General features: G+C 41.5%; 2 protein-coding genes across 2 annotated transcripts; both read right to left on the bottom strand.

Moving 5' to 3' along the window:
• Positions 1 to 264: 264 nt before the first annotated feature.
• LOC138392378 (keratin-associated protein 9-4-like) lies at positions 265 to 972 on the bottom strand. Its single transcript, XM_069483143.1, has one exon. The coding sequence runs from the start codon at positions 787 to 789 to the stop codon at positions 265 to 267; it is 525 nt and encodes a 174-aa protein (XP_069339244.1). The 5' UTR covers positions 790 to 972.
• A 4,468-nt stretch (positions 973 to 5,440) lies between these two features.
• On the bottom strand, positions 5,441 to 5,950 carry LOC138391572 (keratin-associated protein 9-4-like). The gene has a single exon (XM_069481404.1). The coding sequence runs from the start codon at positions 5,948 to 5,950 to the stop codon at positions 5,441 to 5,443; it is 510 nt and encodes a 169-aa protein (XP_069337505.1).
• Between the last annotated feature and the right edge of the window lie 11,482 nt (positions 5,951 to 17,432).

Genomic DNA, 17,432 nt, shown 5'->3' with positions numbered 1-17,432 from the left:
GGCGGTAGGTCAAGGAGACCCCAAGAAGGCCTGTGCCTATCACAGAGATCGACAGCAAATAAAGACACAGAAGGTCAGGGTGAGGTTCACTGTGTCTTACCAAGCCAAGTCACAAAGCCTGTTAATCAAGAAACTAATAGAAAGATGGTAGCAGCATGCTGGAGGTCAGGGAAGCCTGTTGATGAGGCTTGTGGCAGGAACTGGGGAACTGGCAGTTTTGTTGTCAGGAGGTCAGCTGTGCCAAGTGATTCTATGGTGAGAGGATCAGCAGCAGGAAGGCTGGCAGCAGCTGGATCCGCAGCTCTGGGTGAGGCAACCAGGCAGGCAGACGGAGGTGGGGTGGTAGCAGGTCCTGGTGCAGTACACGGGTGCACAGCTGCTGGGCTGGCAGCAGGGTGTGCTGCAGCAAGTGGGGCGGCAGCAAGGCTGGCAGCAGCTGGACACACAGCAGCTGGGCTGGCAGCAGGGTGTGCTGCAGCAGGTGGTCACAGAGGTAGGTTTCCAGCAGGTGGTCCTGCAGCAGGTGGTTGGACAGCAAGTTGGTTGGCAGCAAGGCTGGCAGCAGCTGGACTCACAGCAGCTGGGCTGGCAGGAGGGTGTGCTGCAGCAGGTGGTCTCACAGGTAGGTTGCCAGCAGGTGGTCCTGCAGCAGGTGGTCCTGCAGCAGGTGGTTGGACAGCAGGTTGGGCGGCAGCAAGGCTGGCAGCAGCTGGACTCACAGCAGCTGGGCTGGCAGCAGGTGGTCCTGCAGCAGGTGGGCTGGCAGCAAGGGGAGCAGCAGTGGGTCATGGTGTCAGGGCAGAGGTTGAGCTACTGTTCAGAGGTGAGTTTCCCAGAATCTGATGAGTCTTTCCAATCTGGACCTTTTATACACTGGGCCTCCAACATTTGGACCAATTGGCTGAACTTTTCCTTGTTGTTGTTTACATTGTTTTCCACAGTCACTGGGTGAATTATAAAGGAGGATGTTGTTTCCTGAGTGTTAAGAACCTCTAAAAGTATATGTGTAATCTGTTTCTTAATTGAGATAACTCATGGAAACCTTTTTTCAGATAAAAGGAAGGTGGTCACATCATCAGCATCCTTCCTGCTCTGGTCACCATCTTGGTCATGTGATAGTTCCTGCTGGCCTGGGAAGGTGAGGAAGTTCTGCCTGCCCAGACTTTCCTTTGGCTGTATGTAGATTGGGAAGCGTCTGTGGACGGGCTTGGTGCTGACAGCTTTATAGTGACGAACTGAATCCATGCTTGGGTCCAAGGCTGTTCACCCATAAAAGAGTGACTCAAGACTAACAGACATCTCTCTCTTTGTACAACCTACTCCACCTGTGTCTCCCAGTTCTATCAAAGACACCTGGGAAGAGGATGTTTGATACAGTAAGTTTCATATGACAGCAGAACCAAAACAAATGGGTAGAGAAGGAGAAGCAGTACACCAGGACTAAGGAGGTGTCAGTCAGTTTATGGGTGACCATTCATCCTGATTTGCCTGAACTGAGAGGCTTACCAAGATGAGCACGTGGGACTTTCTTTGATATCATTGAGATAGATCCAGGCAAACCAATTTGAGGTGGTGACTCTGGCCCTAACCCTGGATTCCAGAACAGTCAGTGCCATTTTTTCTCATTCTCTCTTTTCAATAAGGTATTACATTAGTTGAGATGATATCTGATTCCTCTTTGAGGTCTAACATGTTTATAACTTTTTAAAGGTATATCATTCATTTAAAATGAAAATTGTTTATTTTCAACTTAATATAATATCGCAATGTAAATACATCCATGTCCTTATTAACAGGTGAGGAAATAGAAATTAATCCCACTCCTTTCAAATTATATCCTCTTACTCATCCCCACAGGTAGCTAACCACTATTGGGTATTGGCTTTGCAACCCTGTAGGTCGGTTTTGGTTTTCTTAAAAAAATTTATGTAAATACAAAATTACAGTATTGGCTTCTCTTTTTGCCATAATCAAAAGTAACAATTGTCACCTGTTAGCAGACCAGACCTTCCTCTCTCCTTTCCTTCTTCTTCTCTTCCTCCTTCCTTCCTTCCTCTCTTTTCTTTTCTTTTCCTTCCTTCCTTCCTCCCTCCCTCCCTCCCTCCCTCCCTTCCTTCCTTCCTTTCTTTCTTTCTTCTTTCTTTTTCTTTCTTTCCTTTTTAATTTGAGGACATTATGGGGGTACAAACATTTTGGTTACATGTTATGATTTTGCCACATCCCAACCATGATTTGAGATGTGCCCTTTCCCCCCTTCAAAGCTCACCGTGTCCATTAGTTGTGAGTTTATCCACCTCAACCCCCCTACACCCAAATAATATTACTACTGTGTGAGCACCTTAGTGTTGATCAGTCAGTGCCAGTTTGATAGCAAGTACATGTGGAGCCTATTTTTCCATTCTTGTGATACCTCACTTCGGAGGATGGGCTTGAGATCTATCTATCCAGGAAAATATAAGAGGTGCTAGATCAGCATAATTTCTTATAATTGAGTAGCATTCCATTGTATGCATATACCATATTTTATTAATCCACTCATGGATTGACGGGCACTTGGGTTGTTTCCACATCCTTGCTATAGTGCATTGTGCTGCCATAAACATTTGAGTGCAGATGTCTTTAGTATGGAATGACTTTTGTTCCTTTGGGTAGATGCCTAATAGTGCTATTGCTGGATCAAATGGTAGTTCTACTTTGTAGTTCTTTGAGGTATCTCCAAATTCTTTTTCACAGAGATTGCACTAATTTGCAGTCCCACCAGCAGTGTAAGAGTGTTCCTATCTCTCCACATCTTCGCCAGCATTTGTTGCTTTGGGATTTTTTGATAAAGGCCAATCTTACTGGAGTTAGGTGATATCTCATTGTGGTTTTGATTTGCATTTCCCTAATGATTAGAGATGTTAAGCATTTTTTTTATATGTTTTTTTGGCCATTATTCTGTCTTCTTTTGAAAAGTTTCTGTTCATGTCCCTTGCCCATTTATTGATGGGGTTGTTTGATTTTTTCCTTGTTGATTTTTTTGAGTTCTAGATAGATTCTTGTTATCAGCCTTTTATCAGATGTGTAGAGAGCAAATATTTTCTCCCATTCTGTAGGTTGTCTATTTGCTCTAATCATAGCTTCCTTGGCTGTACAGAAGCTTTTTAATTTGATCAGGTCTCATTATTTATTTTTGTAGCTGTTGTGATTGTTTTGGGGGTCTTGTTCATAAATTCTTTGCCTAGTCCCATGTCTGAAAGAATCTTTGCTACATTTTCTTCCAGGATTCTTAAGGTTTCATGCCTTAGGTTTAAGTCTGTTATCCATCTTGAATTGATTTTTGTAAGAGGTGAGAGGTGGGGATCCAGTTTCAATCTTTTGCATGTAGCTATCCAGTTTTCCCAGCACAATTTATTGAAAACAGATTCTTTCCCACAGTGTATATTTTTGTCTGCTTTGTCAAAGATTAGATGATCATATGTGGATGGTTTCAATTTACTCCACTAAGATCCAATATTTGCTTCTTAAATATGGGGGACAGCCACAAATTCTAGGAGGAGGATGAAGATGATGAGAAGGAGGAAGAAGAGGTACAAAAGGGAGGGAAGGAGGGAAGGAAGGGAGCTAAAGAGAAAGAGAAAGAAAGTTTTTGACAAAGTCCAGCACACCTTTATGATAAAAACTTTCTTTCTTTTCACTTTCTCTTTCCCTCCCTCTCATTTCCCAACTTTGTCCTTACTTAATTTTCTTAATAATGTTCTGATCAAGGGTACACATTGCTTTAATGTGGCACAATGTATGATCTATATTTTATAAGGAATTACTTAATTCCTTTTTGCTCTGTTAATAGGTGTTCAGGAGAAGAAGGACATTTATTGCAGGGCTATTAACAATACCAAAGGCATGGAATCAACCTAAAGTGTCCATCCATAGATGACTGGATAAAGAAAATGTGAGATATATATATATACACACATGCACACACACACACACACACACACACAATGGAATAGCATCCAGCCATTAAAAAGAATGAAATGGTATCTTTTGCAGTAACATGGATGGAACTGGAGGCCATTATCTTAAGTGAAACAAGTCAGACACAGAAATACAAGTTATAGGTGAGAGCTGAATAATGTGCATACATGGATGTAGAGAGTGGAGTGGTAGAAAACGGAGACTCGGCAGGATGAAGGGATGCGACAGGGGTGTATAATTAGAAATTACTTAATGAGTGCAACATATGCTATTCTGGTGGTGGATACCCTAAAAGTCTTGACCTCACCACTATGCAATCTATACGGGTAATATAATTAATTACACATGTACCCCATACATTTACACAAATAAAAAAATTAAATTGAATATGTAAACTTGTCAAAAAATAAAGCTGGAGATGTGAACTTGTTCAAGAAAAGAAGAAAAAAGAAAAGACTTTGATTTAAATGGTACCAAGAAATGAATCCCTTTACAGGAGACTCTCTCCCATGAAGACACATGGACTCTCAAAAAATTTTGATGCAGATGAATTGAATGAATGGCTGGTCAGAGGCTGACACAAAAAGAAATCCCCTGCATTCAGGAGAGTGGTTAATGCAGTCCTTACTGCCATGCCATACAGCTGCTGCTCACTGAGGTGTGGGAAATTAATTTGGGAAGAACATTGTAAACAGCAATGTTATCTGCAAATACAAGAGGAGATTCCTTCCATTGTCAAGTCAACTCTATGTATCTCGCTGGTGAAGAGTTCCAATGTCATTTCTACTCATCTGGAGAGGTAAATATACATGCCCTCGAGCAGAAAGAGAAGCCTCAGCCTGGATGCCAGTCTGTCTGTTATTAGCTATGTAATATCACCCCCCAAATTTTTCTCATCTGAAAAATAGAGGTAATAATATGCGAGTGTATGTTTTGAGAAAAAATTGGGTAATACAAATGGTATGCAATATGTATGTAAATCCCATATGAGGAATGCTATAAAATAAAACAAAACACAATATTGGATGAACAATGGCTCAGAATTTATTAAAAACTATTTAGATAAGAATCCCTGCTACTGGGGAGACATCTCAATGCGATCACAAAAAGAAGAAAGCAGGATATAAGAACCATGAGTACACTGAAAAAGAAAGCATGATTTTGAAGATTATTGATCAACTGAGGACACCTAAGTTCATTAGAGGGAGAGAGTGAAGAACTTGAGCCAAGACCATGATTCCAAACAAAGAATACATGAAATGGGCACATAATCCACAAGGCATAAGGACGACGATAGTCAGGATGAAGTACTCTGCACTTGCTCAAGCTGATTCACAGGGTTGCAAACATGCACACAAGTGGCAGAAGTTTTGGTTGGAGCATGGTGGTCTCAAGCAAAGTTTAGAAGTGACTTTGTCCCTGAAAAGATAATTCAGTTGATGGAAGACTGTTGTGTGACGATGATGGTCCTTTGGGGAGTGGATCAGCAGCAGGAAGGCTGGCAGCAGCTGGATCCACAGCTCTGGGTGAGGCAACCAGGCAGGCAGACGGAGGTGGGGTGGTAGCAGGTCCTGGTGCAGTACACGGGTGCACAGCTGCTGGGCTGGCAGCAGGGTGTGCTGCAGCAAGTGGGGCGGCAGCAAGGCTGGCAGCAGCTGGACACACAGCAGCTGGGCTGGCAGCAGGGTGTGCTGCAGCAGGTGGTCACAGAGGTAGGTTTCCAGCAGGTGGTTCTGCAGCAGGTGGTTGGACAGCAAGTTGGTTGGCAGCAAGGCTGGCAGCAGCTGGACTCACAGCAACTGGGCTGGCAGGAGGGTGTGCTGCAGCAGGTGGTCTCACAGGTAGGTTGCCAGCAGGTGGTCCTGCAGCAGGTGGTCCTGCAGCAGGTGGGCTGGCAGCAAGGTTGGCAGCAGCTGGACTCACAGCAGCTGGGCTGGCAGCAGGTGGTCCTGCAGCAGGTGGGCTGGCAGCAAGGGGAGCAGCAGTGGGTCATGGTGTTGTGGTAGAGGTTGGGCTACTACTGTTCAGAGGTGAGTTTCCCAGAATCTGATGAGTCCTAACAATCTGGACCTTTTATACACTGGGTCTCCAACATTTGGACCAATTGGCTGAACCTTTCCTTGTTGTTGTTTACATTGTTTTCCACAGTCGCTGGGTTAATTATAAAGGAGGATGTTGTTTCCTGAGTGTTAAGAACCTTTAAAAGTAAATGTTTAATCTGTTTCTTAATTGAGATAACTCACGGAAACCTTTTTTTTTTTTTCAGATAAAAGGAAGGTGGTCACATCATCAGCATCCTTCCTGCTCTGGTCACCGTCTTGGTCATGTGATAGTTCCTGCTGGCCTGGGAAGGTGAGGAAGTTCTCCCTGCCCAGCCTGTTCCTTTGGCTGTATGTAGATTGGGGAACGTCTGTGGGGAGGGGCGTGGTGCTGATATGTTCACAGTGATGAACTGAATCCATGCCTGGGTCCAAGACTGTTCTCCCACAAAAGCCTAACCCAAGACGAACAGGCATCTCTCTCTGGACAACCTACACCACCTGTGTCTCCCAGGTGTATCAAAGACATCTGGGAAGAGGATGTTTGGCATAATGTGTTTCATGTGGCAGAGTAGACCCAAAGCAGGTAGGTAGAAGGAGAAGCAGTACACCAGGTCTAAGAAGATATCATTTTATGGGGGACTTTCATCTTGATTTGCCTACACCGAGAGGCTTACAAAGATGAGAATATGGGACCGTCTGTGATATGACTACCATAGATCCAGGGAAACCAGGATGAGCTGGTGACTCTAGCCCTAAGCCTGGATGTCAGCAGAATCATTGTTTTTCAACACCAACTGAAAATTTTTCTGTTTTTCTTTCTTTATCTTTCTCTCCCCTCTCCCTCTCTTCAAAGATGGAATTAGATTAGTTGCAGTGATATCTGATTTATCTTTGAGGTCTAACATGTTAACATTTGGGGGGGGGTATACCACTCTTTCAAAAGAAATGCAAATTGTTAATTTCCAACTTGAGAGAATACCACAAAGAGAATACATCCATGTCACTATACCCAGGCTAGCATATAGAACTTAATTCCCCTCCTTCCAGATATATCCTCTCACTCATTGCCATAGGTAGCTAATCACTCAATTGCTTTGTAACCCGGTAGGTATATTTTCGGGAGTCTTTGACATTTATGTAAATGAAAAAACATATAATTGGCTTCTCTACCTTTACATTGCAATTTTGAGACTCATCAAAGTCCTCATTTGTAGTTTATTCATTCTCACTGTTGTGTAATCTTTTGCTGAATGAATACGACACAATTTATTTGTTGATTGTCTTCCAGTTTGGAACTCATTAAAAATAATGCTGCTATGAAAATTTAAGGAGAGCACCTTTGGTAAACATATGAAAACATTTCTGCTGGATATACAAATTGAAGTAGATCTGCTTATAGAATTGCTTGGCAAAGTTTTTATTCCATGCTTCACTTGATGTTTTGCTCATCTTTTATTAGATTTATTCTTAGATATTTTGCTTTTTATACTTTTATATGTTATAAATTAAAACAAATTTTTATCTACATAATGAGTGTGATGCGCACTGTCTGGGGAATGGACACGCTTGAAGCTCTGACTTGGTGGCGGGGGGTGGGCGGCAAGGGCAATATACATAACCTAAACTTTTGTATCCCCTTAATATACTGAAATAAAAAAATAAATAAAACTAAAACTAAAACTAAAACAAACCACAAAATTTTTCTGTTTCTGAAATATAGAAAAAATTCTTTTTGTATATTGATCGTTATCCTAACTACCTTGTTAACTCTAATAGCGTATGACACATTTGGGGGCAGAAGGGATTTTGGATGTACAGTTATGCCACATAAAATTAATACCAGTTTTATTCATTTGATAACAGTCTTTTTATCTAGCATTGTTTTCTTCTTTTTGTCCACTGGTAGACCCTCCAGTACAATGTGGAATAGAATGGTATAGTGTATAATTTTTTATATTCTATATGTAGGGGGGAGAACGCTCAATATTTCTTAGTTAAATATGATTCTGTCTGCTTTGCAGATTCTTTTCATCAGAGTAGTGAAGGTTTTTCTATTCCTTATTTGCTTAGGAATAGAAAATTGAAAATGTGTTGAAATTTATAAAATGCTTTTTCTTTATGAATTGAGATAATGTTATGATTGTCAGTAAATGTGGTTCAAAGATTTGATTCATGTTCAAATGTTAAATGAGCTTGCATTTCTGAAAATGATTCATGTGGTTATGGTCATATGTATATGGCACTGGATTTGATTTCTTATATTAATGTCTTGGTCAGGATAGGTGCTGTCATTGCCTTCCACAAATTTGTGCTCCTGTCCTTACTCTATGTCCTCTACCTTCTGTAAAAAAATAAGTTCTGAATACCCCAAGATTCCCACTCTCCTGTGCCCAATTTGACCTTGATATTGTTATCTATACCAGTATCTCTGAATGCATTTTCATGCCCCATAAAATACAGTAACAGAGTTATTATTGCATGGTGTGGGCTTAGGGAGCAACTGTTCTCTTTTCAATAGCTACACTAAAACGTTCGATGGGTCCCTTTCTAACACACAAACCATGGTGGGAATTCCAAGGAGAAACATATAGCCAAACTGCATAATTTGTATTCTACTTTGAACAGAAATGGCAAAGCCTGGACGGACATGGGAATGCAGATATGTCTTTGGGATTCTGCTTTCATTTCCTTGGGATATGTTCTTACAAGACGGAGTGCTGGGTTATGGGATAGTTCCATTTTTAATTTTTTGAAGAACCTCCATACTGTTTTCTATAATGGCTGTACCAATTTACATTCCCACCAGCAGTGTACAAGAATTTCCTTTTCTTCACATCCTTGTTAATGCTGGTTACCTTTGGTCTTTCTACTAATAACCATTCAACAGGTATCAGGTGATAGTTCATTGTGGTTTTGATTTGTATTTCCCTGATGATTAGTGATGTTGAGCATTTTTTTAATACCTTTTGCTATTCATATGTCTTCTTTGAAAAATGTCCATGCAGGTCTTTTTGTATTTTTTAATCAGTTTATTTGGGGGTTTTCACTATTACATTGTAGCTGTTCCTTATATATTTTGTGAATTAACTCCTTATTGGGTATAGGGATTGCAAATATTTTCTCCCATTCCATAGATTGCCTTTTCATTTTCTTCAGTGATTCCTTTGCTGAACAGAAGCTTTCCAGTTCGATGGAGTCCTGCTATCCTATTTTCTCTATTTTGCCCAAGTGCACAGCTTGCTAATTCTCAGTCTCTAATAGTATTTCTACCTGCCTTAACATGTACATGCAGGTGCCCTTTAGCAGGCGCTGAAGACCCAGTCCTGGGTGTCAGTGACTCCATTATTAGCTACATGATATTATAGGATGAAGTTTTCTCATTTGAAAAATGGAGGCAGTAATACACAGGTGTCTGTTTAAGAACAAAAGTGGATATTACGTTTGTGGTGCAATATGTATACAAGTCCCTGTAGCAGGAATTCTGCACAATAGAATAAAACAGACATGGGATGAATAAGGCTTCAGAATTTATTAAGCAATACTTAGGTAAGAATCCCTGATTATGAAAAGAAGAAAGCAGGATACTAGAAACATGAGTAAATTGGAAAGGAAAGCATGATTATGATAATTATTTATCAGTTGCAGAAACCTATGAAAAGGGGAGAAGATTTGTTTTCCTATGTTTCAAATAAGAAGAGAGTGAAGATATTGATGTTAGAGTCAAAGTTAAGACCATGATTCCAAACCAAAGATACAGGAAGCTTGTACATGATCCAAGAGGCATAAGGAAGAGGAGCATCAAAGTGAAGTAGTCTGCAGTTGCTCAAGCTGATTCACAGGGTTGCAAACATGCAGACAGGTAACACATTTTGGTTAGAGCATGGTGGTCTCGAGCAAAGTTTGGAGTTTGTCCCTGAACAGATAAGTCAGTTGACGGAAGACTGTTGTGTGACGATGATGGTCCTTTGGGGAGTGGATCAGCAGCAGGAAGGCTGGCAGCAGCTGGATCCGCAGCTCTGGGTGAGGCAACCAGGCAGGCAGACGGAGGTGGGGTGGTAGCAGGTCCTGGTGCAGTACACGGGCGCACAGCTGCTGGGCTGGCAGCAGGGTGTGCTGCAGCAAGTGGGGCGGCAGCAAGGCTGGCAGCAGCTGGACACACAGCAGCTGGGCTGGCAGCAGGGTGTGCTGCAGCAGGTGGTCACAGAGGTAGGTTTCCAGCAGGTGGTCCTGCAGCAGGTGGTTGGACAGCAGGTTGGTTGGCAGCAAGGCTGGCAGCAGCTGGACTCACAGCAGCTGGGCTGGCAGGAGGGTGTGCTGCAGCAGGTGGTCTCACAGGTAGGTTGCCAGCAGGTGGTCCTGCAGCAGGTGGTCCTGCAGCAGCTGGGCTGGCAGCAGGTGGTCCTGCAGCAGGTGGGCTGGCAGCAAGGGGAGCAGCAGTGGGTCATGGTGTTGGGGTGGAGGGTCGGCTCCTGTTCACAGGTGAGTTTCCCAGAATCTGACGATCCTTCGAATCTGGACCTTTTATACACCGGGCCTCCAAAGTGTGGACCAATGAGCTGAACTTTCCTTGTTGTTGTTTACATTGTTTTCCATAGTCACTGGTGAATTATAAAGGAGGAAATTGTTTCCTGAGTGTTAAGAATCTTTTAAAAGTAAGCATTTAATCTGTTTCTTAATTGAAAATAACTCATGGAAACATTTTTCAGATAAAAGGAAAGTGGTCACATCATGAGCATCTTTCCTGCTCTGGTCACCCTCTGGTCATGTGATAGTACCTGCTGGCCTGGGAAGGTGAGGAAGTTCTCCAGGCCTAGCCTATTCCTTTGCCTCTGTGTAGATTGGGAAGAATCTGTAGGGAGGGGTGTGGTGCTAATATGTTCACAGTGATGAATTGAACCCATGCTTGTGTCCAAGTCTGTTCACTTATAAAAGCCTGACTCAAGACTAACACGCATCTCTCTCTGGACAGCCTACTCCACCTGTTGGTCCCAGTTGTATCAAGGACACCTGGGAAAAGGATGTTTGGCATATTGTTTTCCACGTGGCCGGTCAGAACCAAAGCAGGTGGGTAGGAGGAGAAGCAGTACACCAGGACTGAGAAAATATCACTTTATGGGTGACATTCAGCTTGATTTGCCTGGACTGAAGGCTTACAAACATGAGAATGTGGGGGTTTCTGTGATATGACTACCATAAATCTAGGCAAAGCAGGATGAGCTGGTGATGCTAACCCTAAGCCTGTTCATCAGAAGAGTTAGTGTCTTTGGTCACCAACTGAATATTTTCCTCCTTCTCTGTTCTTCTTCCTTTCTTTCTCTCTCTCTCTCTTTTTTCTTTCTCTCTCTCTCTCTCTCTCTCTTTCTTTCCTGCTTTCCTTTCTTTCTTTCTTTTTTCCTCTTCCCTCTGTCTTTATTTTTTTCATTGTTCTTCTCTCTTTCTCTTTTCAATGAGAGAATTAAATTCAATGCATTTCCTTCTCCAGCTACAGAAACTTTAAGAAGCTCACTCTTACCCTGCACAAAGACTCTCATGAAGGATAATGACACCTATATCTTTATTGTTAAGTTCTGACTAGTTTTTCTAAATATTCTTGTAGTTACTATGGTCTTTTTTAGTGCAGTGAACTTCCGTGAAATCTATGGACGTTTGTTATCGTTCCTCATTTTTTGTGTCTATACCAACTTTGTAAGAGGCTTCTCATTTGCATCGTCACTTTTTCTACTAAGCTTCCTCAAAAATAGTGCATCTATTCATCTCTGTCTTCTATGTTATGTTGTCTCCTGTGGCAGTGGAAGACCATAGAGCTTGTTTATGGGAATTCAAATCACATAGAAAAGCATTTGATTTCTTGTTATGCTAATCAGTATGTGTGTGTGTTGGGGCAAAGTTAGAATACGTTCATGTATCTTAGGATCATTTCTCGTATATGCTGTGTCATCCTCCTTGACGTATATTCCTTTTTATTTTCCATTTTCATCCTAGATAGTATACTGATCTGGGCAAACCTGGAATTTTTCATTTCTAATTTCCCTGCCTTAATTGGTGGCCAGTCTACAGGCAGGTACATTCTTTAAGAGATCACAATTCTTGTATTTTCAATAGATATCACAGAAACAATCATCTTTATTTTTAGTAGAAAACAGTTTCTTTTTTCCCCCAGTTGTATTGAGACATGATTGACAAATAAAAATTATATATATTTAAAGTGTACAACTTGATGTTTTGATACACATATGCACATGTATTGTGAAATAATCCCACAGTCAAGCTAATCAGCACATCCATCACCTCACACAATCACTATTATTTTCATGTGTGATGAGGACACCTAAGATCTACCCAAGTAGGAATTTCTGCCACACAGTCCAGCATTGCTAGCCAAGTCACAGTGTTGTACTTAGGTCTCCAAAATGGATTCATCTGTCGTGATTGAACCTCTGTACCCTTTGACCAGGATCTGCTCATTTATTCCTCCCGGCCCCTGGTAACCACCATTCTACTTTCTGCGTCTGTGAAATCGACTATTGTAGATTCCACATAGAAGAAAGATCATGCAGTATTTGTCTTTCTGTGATTTGTTATTTTACCTAGTACAATGTCCTTGAGGATTTTCCTTAACGTCTCAATGACAGAGTTTCCTTCTTTGTTAAGGCTAAATACTATTTCACTGCACACATGTGACACATTTTCTTTTCCACTCACCAGTGCTGCCATGAACATGGGAGTGCAGATATGTCTCTGGGGTGCTGCTTTTATTTCCTTGGGATATATTCGTAGAAGAGGGAGTGCTGGGTTATGGGATAGTTCCATGTTTAATTTTTTGAGGAACCTCCATACTGTTTTCTGTAATGGCTATATCAATTTACATTCCCATCAGTGGTGCACAACAATTTCCTTTTCTCCACATCCTGGTTACCTTTGCTCTTTCTATTAATAGCCATTCAACAGGTATGACATGATAGCTCGTTGTGATTTTGATTTGTATTTCCCTCATATTACTGATATTGACCATCTTTTTTATACCTTTGGCCATTTGTATGTCTTCTTTGAAAAATGTCTATGCAGGTCCTTTCTTTTTTTTAAATTAGGTTATTTGGATTTTTTTTTTGGCTACTGAAGTGTAGCTGTTCCTTATATATTTTGGGAATTAATTCCTTATTGGGTATGGGGATTGCAAATAATTTCTCCCATTCCGTAGATTGCCTTTTCATTTTCTTCAGTGATTCCTTTGCTGAACAGAAGCTTTCCAGTTCGATGGAGTCCCGCTAATCTATTTTCTCTATTTTGCCCAAGTGCACAGCTTGCTAATTCTCAGTCTCCAATAGTATTTCTACCTGCCTTGACATGTACATGCAGGTGCCCTTTAGCAGGTGCTGAAGACCCAGTCCTGGGTGTCAGTGAGTCCATTATTAGCTACATGATATTATAGTATGAAGTTTTCTCATTTGAAAAATGGAGGCAGTAATACACAGGTGTCTGTTTAAGAATAAAAGTGGATATTACATATGTGGTGCAATATGTATACAAGTCCCAGTAGCAGGAATTCTGCACAATAGAATAAAACAGACATGGGATGAATAAGGCTTCAGAATTTATTAAGCAATACTTAGGTAAGAATCCCTGATCATGAAAAGAAGAAAGCAGGATACTAGAAACATGAGTAAATTGGAAAGGAAAGCATGATTATGATAATTATTTATCAGTTGAAGAAACCTATGAAAAGGGGATATTTGTTTTCCTATGTTCCAAAGAAGGAGAGAGTGAAGATATTGATGTTAGAGTCAAAGTCAAGACCATGACTCCGGGATTGCATGAATCTTGTACGTGATCCAGGAGGCATAAGGAAGAGGAGCATCAAAGTGAAGTAGTCTGCAGTTGCTCAAGCTGATTCACAGGGTTGCAAACATGCAGACAGGTAACACATTTTTGTTAGAGCATGGTGGTCTCGAGCAAAGGTTGAGAGTGACTTTGTCCCTGAACAGATAAGTCAGTTGACGGAAGACTGTTGTGTGAAGATGATGGTCCTTTGGGGAGTGGATCAGCAGCAGGAAGGCTGGCAGCAGCTGGATCCGCAGCTCTGGGTGAGGCAACCAGGCAGGCAGACGGAGGTGGGGTGGTAGCAGGTCCTGGTGCAGTACACGGGTGCACAGCTGCTGGGCTGGCAGCAGGGTGTGCTGCAGCAAGTGGGGCGGCAGCAAGGCTGGCAGCAGCTGGACACACAGCAGCTGGGCTGGCAGCAGGGTGTGCTGCAGCAGGTGGTCACAGAGGTAGGTTTCCAGCAGGTGGTCCTGCAGCAGGTGGTTGGACAGCAAGTTGGTTGGCAGGAAGGCTGGCAGCAGCTGGACTCACAGCAGCTGGGCTGGCAGGAGGGTGTGCTGCAGCAGGTGGTCTCACAGGTAGGTTGCCAGCAGGTGGTCCTGCAGCAGGTGGTCCTGCAGCAGGTGGGCTGGCAGCAAGGGGAGCAGCAGTTGGTCATGGTGTTGGGGTGGAGGTTGTGCTACTGTTCAGAGGTGAGTTTCCCAGAATCTGATGAGTCCTTCAAATCTGGACCTTTTATACACCGGGCCTCCAAAGTGTGGACCAATGAGCTGAACTTTTCCTTGTTATTGTTTACATTGTTTTCTACAGTCACTGGTGAATTATAAAGCAGGAAATTGTTTCCTGAGTGTTAAGAATCTTTTAAAAGTAAGCGTTTAATCTGTTTCTTAATTGAAAATAACTCATGGAAACATTTTTCAGATAAAAGGAAGGTGGTCACATCATGAGCATCGTTCCTGCTCTGGTCACCCTCTGGTCATGTGATAGTTCCTCCTGGCCTGGGAAGGTGAGGAAGTTCTCCATGCCCAGCCTGTTCCTTTGGGTCTATGTAGATTGGGAAGTGTCTGTGGGGAGGGGCGTGGTGCTGATATGTTCATAGTGATGAACTGAATCCATGCCTGGGTCCAAGTCTGTTGGACCCACAAAAGCCTGACTCAAGACTAACAGGCATCTCTCTCTGGAGAATCTACTCCACCTGTGTCTCACAGTTGTATCAAGGACACCTGGGAAAAGGATGTTTGGCATATTGTTTTCCACGTGGCCGGTCAGAACCAAAGCAGGTGGGTAGGAGGAGAAGCAGTACACCAGGACTGAGAAAATATCACTTTATGGGTGACATTCAGCTTGATTTGCCTGGACTGAAGGCTTACAAAAATGAGAATGTGGGAGTTTCTGTGATATGACTGCCATAAATCTAGGCAAAGCAGGATGAGCTGGTGACGCTAACCCTAAGCCTGTTTGTTTATCAGGAGAATTAGTGTCTTTCGTCACTGACATAACATTGTTTTCCTTCTCTTTCTTTCTTTTTCTCTGTTTTTCTTTCTCTCTATTTTTCTTCCTTTCTTTCTCTCTGTTTTTTTTCTTTCTCTCTCTTTCTTTCTTTTTCTCTGTTTTTCTTCCTTTCTTTCTCTCTGTTTTTTTTCTTTCTCTCTTTTTTCTGTGTTTTTCTTTCTCTCTATTTTTCTTCCTTTCTTTCTCTCTGTTTTTTTTCTTTCTCTCTCTTTCTTTCTTTTTCTCTGTTTTTCTTTCTCTCTATTTTTCTTCCTTTCTTTCTGTTTTTTTCTTTCTCTCTCTTCTTTCTTTCTTTTCTTTCTTCCTTCATTCCTTTCTTCTCCCTTCTCCCTCTCTTCTTTCCATCCTTCTTTTCTTCTCTCCTTCCTTCCTTCCTTTCTTATTTTTTTCTCTCTCTGTTCCCTCTGTCTCTATTTCATTCATTGTTCTCTCTGTCTCTCTCTCTCTCTTTTCCATGGGGGAATTAAATTAGTTGCATTTCTTTGTCCAGCTACACGAACTTTAAGAAGCTCACTCTTACCCTGCACAAAGACTCTCATGAAGGATAATGACACCTATATCTTTATTGTTAAGTTCTGACTAGTTTCTCTAAATATTCTTGTAGTTACTATGGTCTTTTTTAGTGCAGTGAACCTTTGCGAAATCTATGGACGTTTGTTATCATTCCTCATTCTTTGTGTCTATACCAACCTTGTAAGAGGCTTTTCATTTGCATCGCTGTTTTCTCTACTAAGCTTCCTCAAAAACAGTGCATCTATTCATCTCTGTCTTCTATGTTATGTTGTCTCCTGTGGCAGTGGAAGACCATAGATCTTGGTTATGGGAATTCAAAGCACATAGAAAAGCACTGATTTCCTGTTATGCTAATCAGTAGTTGAGTGTGTTGGGGCAAAGGTAGAATACATTCATGCATCTCAGGATCATTTCTCATATATGCTGTGTCATCCTCCTTGGCATATATTCCTTTCTATTTTCCATTTTCATTCTAGACAGTATGTCGGTCCGGGCAAATCTGGAATTTTTCATTTCTTATTTCCCTGCCTTAATTGGTGGCTAATCTACAGGCAGATATCTTCTTTAAGAGACCACAATTCCTTTATTTTTAGGAGATATTACAGAAACAATGAATCATCTTTATTTTTTAGCAGAAAACACTTTCTCTTTTCACCCAGTTGTATTGAGACATGATTGACAAGTAAAAATTACATATATTTAAAGTATACAACTTGACGTTTTGATACAGATGCACATGTATTATGAAATAATCACCACAACCAAGCTAATCAACACATCCATCACTTCCATAGTCACTATTATTTTCGTGTGTGGTGAGGACACCTAAGATCTACTCAAGTAGGAATTTCCACCATGTAATCCAGCATTGCTAGCCAAGTCACTCTCTTGTACATTAGATCTGCAAAACGGATTCATCTTGCATGATTGACTCTCTGTACCCTTTGACCAGAATCTCCCCAGTTATCCCAAGCAGCCATTGGCAACCACCATTCTACTTTCTGCTTTTATGAAGTTGACTATTTTATTTTATTTTATATTTTAAGTTGACTATTTTAGATTCCACATAGAAGTAAGATCATGCATTATTTGTCTGAGATAGGTGATTTCACATAGTACAATGTCCTTCAGGATTTTTCATATTGTCTCAAATGACAGGGTTTCCTTCTTTTCAAAGGCTATATACTTACTATTCATTGCACACATTGCATAACAGGAAATCAAATGCTTTTCTATGTGATTTGGATTCCCATAACCAAGGTCTATGGTCTTCCACTGCCACAGGAGACAACATAACGTAGAAGACAGAGATGAATAGATGCACTCTATTGGAGGGAGCTTAGCAGAGAAAATGATGATGCAAATGAGAAGCATCTTACAAAGTTGGTATAGACACAAAGAATGAAACATTTTCTCTCTCCATTCATCCACTGATGGACATTCCATAGCTTGGCTATTGTGAATAGTGCTGCAATGAACATGGAAGTGCAGGTATCTCTTTGGAATGCTGCTTTCATTTCCTTGCAATATATCTTAGAAAAGGGATTGCTGCATCACAGGATAGTTCTATTTTTAATTTTTTTGAGGAAT

Source organism: Eulemur rufifrons, chromosome 9, assembly GCF_041146395.1.
Source record: "Eulemur rufifrons isolate Redbay chromosome 9, OSU_ERuf_1, whole genome shotgun sequence".
In the NCBI taxonomy this organism is placed as follows: Eukaryota; Metazoa; Chordata; class Mammalia; order Primates; family Lemuridae; genus Eulemur; species Eulemur rufifrons.
Note: the sequence above shows the minus strand (reverse complement) of the source record. Positions and strands in the feature narration are given on the sequence as shown.

Bases quoted from the DNA above. Each gene is read 5' to 3' on its own strand.
- LOC138391572 (XM_069481404.1), bottom strand. From the start codon at position 5,950: ATGACCCACTGCTGCTCCCCTTGCTGCCAGCCCACCTGCTGCAGGACC.
- LOC138392378 (XM_069483143.1), bottom strand. From the start codon at position 789: ATGACCCACTGCTGCTCCCCTTGCTGCCAGCCCACCTGCTGCAGGACC.